The sequence below is a fragment of the Daktulosphaira vitifoliae genome, unplaced genomic scaffold, assembly GCF_025091365.1.
Source record: "Daktulosphaira vitifoliae isolate Bord-2020 unplaced genomic scaffold, ASM2509136v1 Scaffold_2, whole genome shotgun sequence".
NCBI lineage: Eukaryota > Metazoa > Arthropoda > Insecta > Hemiptera > Phylloxeridae > Daktulosphaira > Daktulosphaira vitifoliae.
The window spans coordinates 2,509,123-2,517,222 of NW_026099573.1; the positions used below are offsets into that span (position 1 = coordinate 2,509,123).

At 25.7% G+C, this 8,100-nt stretch overlaps 1 protein-coding gene across 2 annotated transcripts; it reads right to left on the bottom strand.

The window, feature by feature from the left end:
* Window positions 1–246: 246 nt before the first annotated feature.
* Window positions 247–7,697, bottom strand: LOC126898797 (uncharacterized). Of its 2 annotated transcripts, none has more exons than XM_050673153.1 (2): window positions 6,709–7,697; window positions 247–1,128 (listed from the first exon to the last, which is right to left on the bottom strand). In XM_050673153.1, the coding sequence occupies exons 1-2, from the start codon at window positions 7,611–7,613 to the stop codon at window positions 306–308; spliced, it is 1,728 nt and encodes a 575-aa protein (XP_050529110.1). In that variant the 5' UTR covers window positions 7,614–7,697; the 3' UTR covers window positions 247–305. The 2 variants fall into 2 exon arrangements, with proteins under 2 accessions (XP_050529110.1, XP_050529111.1); XM_050673154.1 differs by lacking the exon at window positions 247–1,128 and adding an exon at window positions 3,471–4,352.
* Window positions 7,698–8,100: the final 403 nt, after the last annotated feature.

An 8,100-nucleotide genomic window follows, 5' to 3' on the forward strand; every position in this document is an offset into this window, starting at 1 on the left:
ATTTCGTTAGCTACCGACCAGTTAGATATAATATTAAAAAAAAGTCATTTGTAAAATGGAAGTAGATATCTTAGGGCATAAGGTTGGATAGCAGAAGATTGATTTATCGTTTAAAGTAACTCAGAAAAAACTATTAATGTTTAAAAAAAATACAATAATAGTAAGCCTCAATTATTTTTGATGATATTTCGAGAAGCTTTTCTTAGGAATGCTTATAAATAATTAAATGTGAAATACAATAACTAATTAATACTCATAAAATATAAATTATAGGTTTATTGGTTTTAATAGTTTCAAAAGTACAGCTAAAGAATAGTTTGCTCAAAACCAAGATTTCTAAAGTCATCCCAAATTACATCATTGCAGAACTTGATTAAATATTCACATAACTTTTTATACGAAACATTTGTCTCTTCTGACGGTAATTCTAACGATACGTACAATTTTTTTTTTAAATAATTTTTATCTAATAATACAATAAGAGTTTGACAGAAAGTAACATTTTTACATATAATATCATTAAGTTTAGTGTTTACATTTTCAACTAAAAGTTTTTGAAGACTTTCCAAGTACTGAGTAGCAATTAACTCGCTGAAATCTGGCGCTGCATAATTATTCAATTCAAAGTCATCAATAAAATTTTTTATTTGATTAATTATTACTTCTAAAGGCATCATTGATGTTCGCTGAGGAGGAATTCTTGAAGACATTCTTATTTTTTCTAATGCAATTAGTAAACATTTGAGCATTTTTACTGATATTTTCATTGAAGAGTAAACGTAAAATGCACATTGAGTAAAAACATTTTTTGTATTTGCATCAAATGTTTGCGAACTACTATTAACATTTTTTTCATTATAACATGAGTTTATAAGAGTAATCAACACGAAGTCAAAATAATAAAGTATTTCTACGTATCTGCACTTGATGAGCATTGCAATGTGTCCTAGTACAGAGGTGTAACTATTATTTTCAATGGGTCTTTTTAAATTATCAATGCTCAAAAAAAGGCCACGTTGTTTTACTTGTATATAATCCAATTTACTCCAACCGGGATAAGTGATAAGTTTTTTCAGGTATTCCTTTGTATCTGATTTTAACCATTTATTGTCCGGTGGGATCAGATTCCTAATTATACACAACAAAATAAGAATGAAAAGTTTTTATAGTTACAAATACATTCATTGTAATGACCTAAGACAAAATTAAATATAATAAGTCATAGTATGGTTGACTGACACTCCAGTACTATCGAGGGTATGTCGAATAGCCGTCGATATGAAAAGGATTAGATAGAAAGACCATCGTATAAGGTACAAACACAAGTACTTAGCGTACCATCAAAAAGATAAAACCAAACAGCAGCAAGATCTAAGGCAAGAGTATTTGAGTTAAGTGAAAGAGCGTACAAGGTAGTCAAAGGATTTATGAATAAACAAACTCTTGATGTTAGGTTGAAAATCTGTCAGCAATGATCAAATACAGAGACTGATGTTAGACTATAACTCTCAAGGTGTGTACTAGAATTGATTAACCACGATAACCAGGTCGATGGGGTTTAAGTAAATATTAATTGAATGTATAGTTGCATTTTTTTGTTTAATTGTCAAATTATTAGTCACTAATGGTAGATGTGTTATATAAATTTGTTCTATTTTATTATTTCAAACAATATTGATGACATGATATCATCACAATAGTAATTAGAGTAGTAATAAATACCTATAGGTTTAAAGTTTTATTTATTAAAAAAAAATTTTAAATAAAAAAAAACCCAATACAGATTAACGGAGCATACTGGGGATGCGGGAGAATTGGGATAAATATAGATGATATCTGACAGTAATTCTCATCACTGTCATAAAAACACGCTTTGAAACGAATCTTTAATGTTTCACAATAATTTTTATAATTGTAATTTTACAATTTCTATGTTTCTTAAATTTCTCTCAGATATTAAAGGCTTGTTAAATAATTTCTTTTATCACTAAAAGTGTATTGAACATTTCTGCAATCGTTTAATCTATACACTTCTGCTAAACAAATAATTACTATACTATAGGAATATAAAGTACATGAAATACCATCGTTTCGACAATACAAATATATTTGATAACACATATTTAAATAAGAATGCAACCTTGTAAGTGATGACATGTACTAAAAATAATATCATTGTTGAATTTTTAATTTAATTTCAAGTATACAGAATGTACCACCGGGATTCAAATAGATCAATAGTGAGATATTTGTTTAATTTGTAGTAAACTTGAAAAGCTTTAATTTGGTATATTATAAAAATTATTAGACGTACCGGAATATTTTTAAAAATTGAGTTGAAAATAATGTTTACATGCGTAAATGGTCCTTTTTAACTCTTTCTGTGCATAGGTTTTTTATCAGATTTTCACATATAGCAAAACAAAAGAAAGCTCATTTTCTTTTATATATCTTATAAATAATTTATGCGAGTTTTTTTAAAAAGTCATATTAATTTTAAAATAAAAAAAAGAATTTGAAAATGCCATTTTTTATGGTATCCTAATTTTAAGATATTTTTTTAAATTTTTAAATGAGTCGGTTTTTTTCAAATTTCAAAAAGTTCAACAAGATTAAAATCGAGTTCTTTTGACGTATTTATCATTAAAAATGGTCCAGCAAGGGAAGAGAATTTTAACGGACAGTCATAAAATAAATACCATCATAATAAACATTGTTAAACTAATACCTTCTCAGGTTCGCATTGAAGCTGATAAACAAAAACTATTGAAACACATAATTTGTAAGATCTATTAGTTAACTAGTCTAAATATCATACAATTTTTAGTAATTACCGAATTTGATTTTTTTTTTGCAAAATAATGGAATATTTACTTAATTCTGAATAAATTCATATTAAATTTTGTTTAATTCAATATATGATTAAAAAAATAAAATCGTTTCGGTGATTATTTCTCTATGAGTAATCGTTCTTTAAATTCAAAAACCATTTAATTTTTAAGAGAGTTACTTTAATTATTGTTAGTGGTGTAAATTTTATTAAATATTGAATGCGAGTAGGTGGTAGGGGGCGATGTCGCGCAGGCTTTTAAATGTCATCTAGTTGTAGTCGGACATCTGCAAATGTGCACGCACCTAAAGCAAAACGTCGTATCGCAAAGTGTATAAAAAAAATATATCGTATGAAATAAAGTCTACATTAAAGATCAAAATGTTACGTTAATATTTCGTTAGCTACCGACCAGTTAGATATAATATTAAAAAAAAGTCATTTGTAAAATGGAAGTAGATATCTTAGGGCATAAGGTTGGATAGCAGAAGATTGATTTATCGTTTAAAGTAACTCAGAAAAAACTATTAATGTTTAAAAAAAATACAATAATAGTAAGCCTCAATTATTTTTGATGATATTTCGAGAAGCTTTTCTTAGGAATGCTTATAAATAATTAAATGTGAAATACAATAACTAATTAATACTCATAAAATATAAATTATAGGTTTATTGGTTTTAATAGTTTCAAAAGTACAGCTAAAGAATAGTTTGCTCAAAACCAAGATTTCTAAAGTCATCCCAAATTACATCATTGCAGAACTTGATTAAATATTCACATAACTTTTTATACGAAACATTTGTCTCTTCTGACGGTAATTCTAACGATGCGTACAATTTTTCTTTCAAATAATTTCCCTTTAATAAATTAAAAAAGAAATCACTGTATGTCGTATTTGTGGTTGTAATAACATCAAGCGTAGCGTTTATATTTTCAACTAGAAATTTCTCAAAACTTTCCAAGTACTGAGTAGCAATAACCTCATCGAAATCGCACGCTGCATAGTTATTCAACTGGAAGTCATCAATAAAATTTTTTATTTTATTAATTATCATTTCTACAGGTATAATGGACGTGCGCTTACTAACAACTTTTGAAGACATCCTTATTTTTTCCAATGCAATTAGCAAAGATTTGAACATATCTGCTGAATTTTTCATTGAATCGTGAACATAAACAGCACATTTAGTAAACAGATTTATTGTATCTGCATTAAAAGTTTGCGAAGTTTCATTCATTTTTTTTTCATTATAACATGATTTTACGAGAGTATTCAACATGATGTTAAAATAATAAATTATTTCTACGTATCTACATTTAATTAACATAGTGACTTGTTTATGTATATATCCAAAACTTTTATCACCAACGGTTTTAATTAAATTATCATTGCTGACAAGAACGCCGCTCACAATTACTTTTATATAATCCAATTTACTCCAACCGGGATACGTTAAAATTTTTCTGAGGAATTCTTGTACATTTTTATATAACCAATTATTTGACGGTGGTTTTAGTTTTCTGAATATATATAAAAATAGAATAATGGCAGATTTTCATTGGAATATTTATTATAATAATAATTAGAGTAGCCATACATATATGTATAAATTTATAGTTTTCTTTATAATATATCAGAATAGTTATATTAATTCATAAATCAAAACATAAAATAAGCTGTATATTGTAGACTCTATACTATCCATAAAAATTTTGTTTTATTTTTCTATAATTGGAAGTGCACACTAGAAGAAGGTTGCCGTCTGAATTTGAGTTTATTTTATTTATTCTAAGATGTTGCTCAAAAGCACTTTTCTGCAAATTTAAATAGAGCATAAAAAATGGAATTTTTGTAAAATATCGTTCAATTTTCATATATATATATTTAAAATTATTTTTTTAGATTTTATTCTAAAATCTAGTATTTTTCTCAACAAAATACACAAAAAAAAACATTTAATATATTATTTGTTTCAATTTTTCAAACAATGTAGCATTTAATTTATAGCAAAAATTCTAACAAGCTGAATAAATAGATAAAAAATGATTAAATCGTTGTTACCTTCTTTTGGTGTGTACTATTGAATTTTGGAAAAAAAAAAAAATTTTTATGGTTTGATTAATGGACACGTTATATTAATTATGACTTGGTCATTATTTTTAGTATATTCTACTCCAATAAAATATTAAGATTTTTACTGTAATAATAACAATAAGAAATTTATAATATAATATATCCATCCAACATCCAAAAAATCCAATCCTTTCAATTCATTTGCCTACGAACACTCACCAATTCTCCTTGGTACGTCCCTAATAAAACTCTCCATTCAGATCTTCAAATTAGTTATGTTAACAATATTGCCAAAACTGCTTACCTAAAACTTCATAACAAATTTAACTCTCACCCAAACCCTAATATTCAATACCTCTATTCAAAACACATCCCCGACAATCCGCCAAGAAGATTAAAAAGAAAATGGTGTAGAGACCTCTTATAGAAAAAAAAAAAAAAATGAAATCAAAAAACAAAATTCAAAGTAGGTAGTTCCATTGGGTGCCCCCCTGCTGCATGCTATTCAAGTCATATTGTAATTTTTTTTTTCACTACTGTTAACCCATTTACGGTTGTGCATATACATTATATAGATGTAAATTTTATAAAGTTATTTGAATAAAATAAATTTTCAAAAAAAAAATATAATATATATTTTCTATTTTTGAAAAATTGAGAAGATATTAATTTTACTGTGATGCATTTATTATTGCTTTTTTAATGTCTATTACCTAGTGTGCTCAATTTTTAATGAAATAGTTGAAGATAGTTGAAGACATTGAAATTTCCTTTAATATTTTTCATTACTATTAGTAAAATTTACAAAATATGAAACTGGAGAATTTTTAATGTTGAACATTTATTTATTAAGAGTATTTTTTTAATTCATTCTTAATCACTCTATTTCAAATAACTGTGAATTATGAACTTCCAATATCATTTATTTATCACGCTAGGTGACTGGAATATGTTATGTCGTCAACAAGATAAATTATTTAGTATTATTAATAATAATTCGTAATAATCCGTCCAGTTTTCAAAAAAGTTATTTCAACACTAAAAATAATAAAATTTATTATTTTATGTTAACTGTAATTATTCGGGAGACTTTTTTTTATTACAATATCTATTATAAAATTATAATACAAAATAAATTTATAATTATAAATGTCCCTAATAATTACAATTGTTATAAAATAGTAAGTTTTGATATTTTCAGTTTTTACTTTATATTGAAATAACTTTTTTAAAAACTAGATGGATTATTTGAGTTGCTTATTGATAACATTACAAAACTGTCTTGCCGATGACATAATATGTCTTTAGTCATATGAGTTTTTAGAATATCACAATTATTTATTTATATCCTTAGACATTCTATCAATGGACTGCAAATTCTCTTTATATCAATGTTTGACATCAAATGTATAACAAAATGAAAAAAAACTTTATGAATATGAACGATAGTGTAACTATTCGAAAGAACATGATGTTTCATATATAATATGTGCCTTTCTTGTAAATAATTCCGATTTTACTTTTTATAATAAAGAAATACAAACAAAAACCGTCTTAATTTAAGTTGACAAACATCTTTAATCATTGCGATTCTATTCCTGCTCTTTGATAAGTAATTGTATGTCGGTATCAAATTCATGAATACGAGTTACGCTTTGTTAAACCTCTGTTTTATGATCTTAATTTGAAACTAAATTGTTTAATATGAATCAAAAACTAAATAATACAAATTCTTTTTTAAATTATTGAGTTATAAATTTTAAAAAGTGTTCTTAGAATTATTATTATTTTTTAAATTCTTACCTTGAAGTATTTGAAGAAATCAATTTTTCAAAACCCATATATATGTAATCTTTCTTGAAAGTTTGATCAAAAAACATTTGAAATTTTTTACTAATATCAATGATAAATTGATGAGACTTCGTTGATGAAATTTGGCCACCTTCATAATCATATATAATAAAATAGTCCATGTAAAAATCAGACTGAAATTGATTTTCGTTTATAACGCAAATTGATTGAATCCTGTTCATAAGTACCTTAAATTTTGGTTTCGCATTATTTTCGTAAAACCTTCTTATGTCATTATAATCCTTAATTAAATTTCTCGAGAGATCATTAATAGTTGGTTCGGTGACCAATGGTTGCATTTGTTTTATCCATTGAAAAAACCTCTTATAATTATTTACGTCCTCGACTATAGTGTATAAATTATCCAAGTCGTCATCTATTATTCGTAGATCTAATTGGTCAATGAATGAAATTATAGCCGATAATTTTTCAAAAATATCTGATGATTGTTTAATTGTATCACTAAGTTTAATAACACAAAAATTAAATTCATCCTTCATATTTTTGGATAGATCGTTGCTACACTTAGCTATAAAATTTTCCAGTAAATTGTTAAATATTCCTAGTAATTCCGCATACCTGCAATTAATAAAATTAGTGACCATATAGAGTTTTATTTTGTAGTTTTCTGTATTTGTTTTTTCATTCTTAAAGTCACTAACGGTTGTAATCTGATTATTTTTGTGCTTAAGATACAAGTGTTCCATTGACGACCATCCAGGCTGTATTTCAATATGGTTTAATACATTAATTAAATATCTCTCATAAAGTTCCCTATTAGGCTTACAGTGAACGGTGTAATTAGACTTCAAAAGTAATAAAGAGAGAATTGTAAAAATAATTAGTTTCAAATACATTTTCTAATTTATGAATACAGTTGTTACGGTAGATTAAAACGTTTGCTATGCCATTATATAACACACGCACATTATATATTATCAAAAAATCCCATCCAAACAAAACTTGTACTATTTGTAGTATTCTAATACGTCAGAGACACAAATTATTTAGATAAATAATTTAAGTACACACAGATTTTTACAAACAAATTTTTATATTTAATCTCACTAATATTTTAATTTATTTCTTTGATTGCGTTCTTATTTTATTAGTGTGGCCGAAACCGATAGAGAATATAAGATCAATTTTGTGAAGAAATAGGTTATGATAAAAACGTACACTTGTTTAGTAAAATTAAAAAAATGTTTATAGGAACTAATAATTTAGAGAAAATACAAGCAAAAAACCCAGCACAGGGGGGTCGCCGCATAGTTGGATCAAGTATAATGATATCTGACAGTGATTAGAATCATTATCAAAAATAAACGCTTCGATGCAAATCTT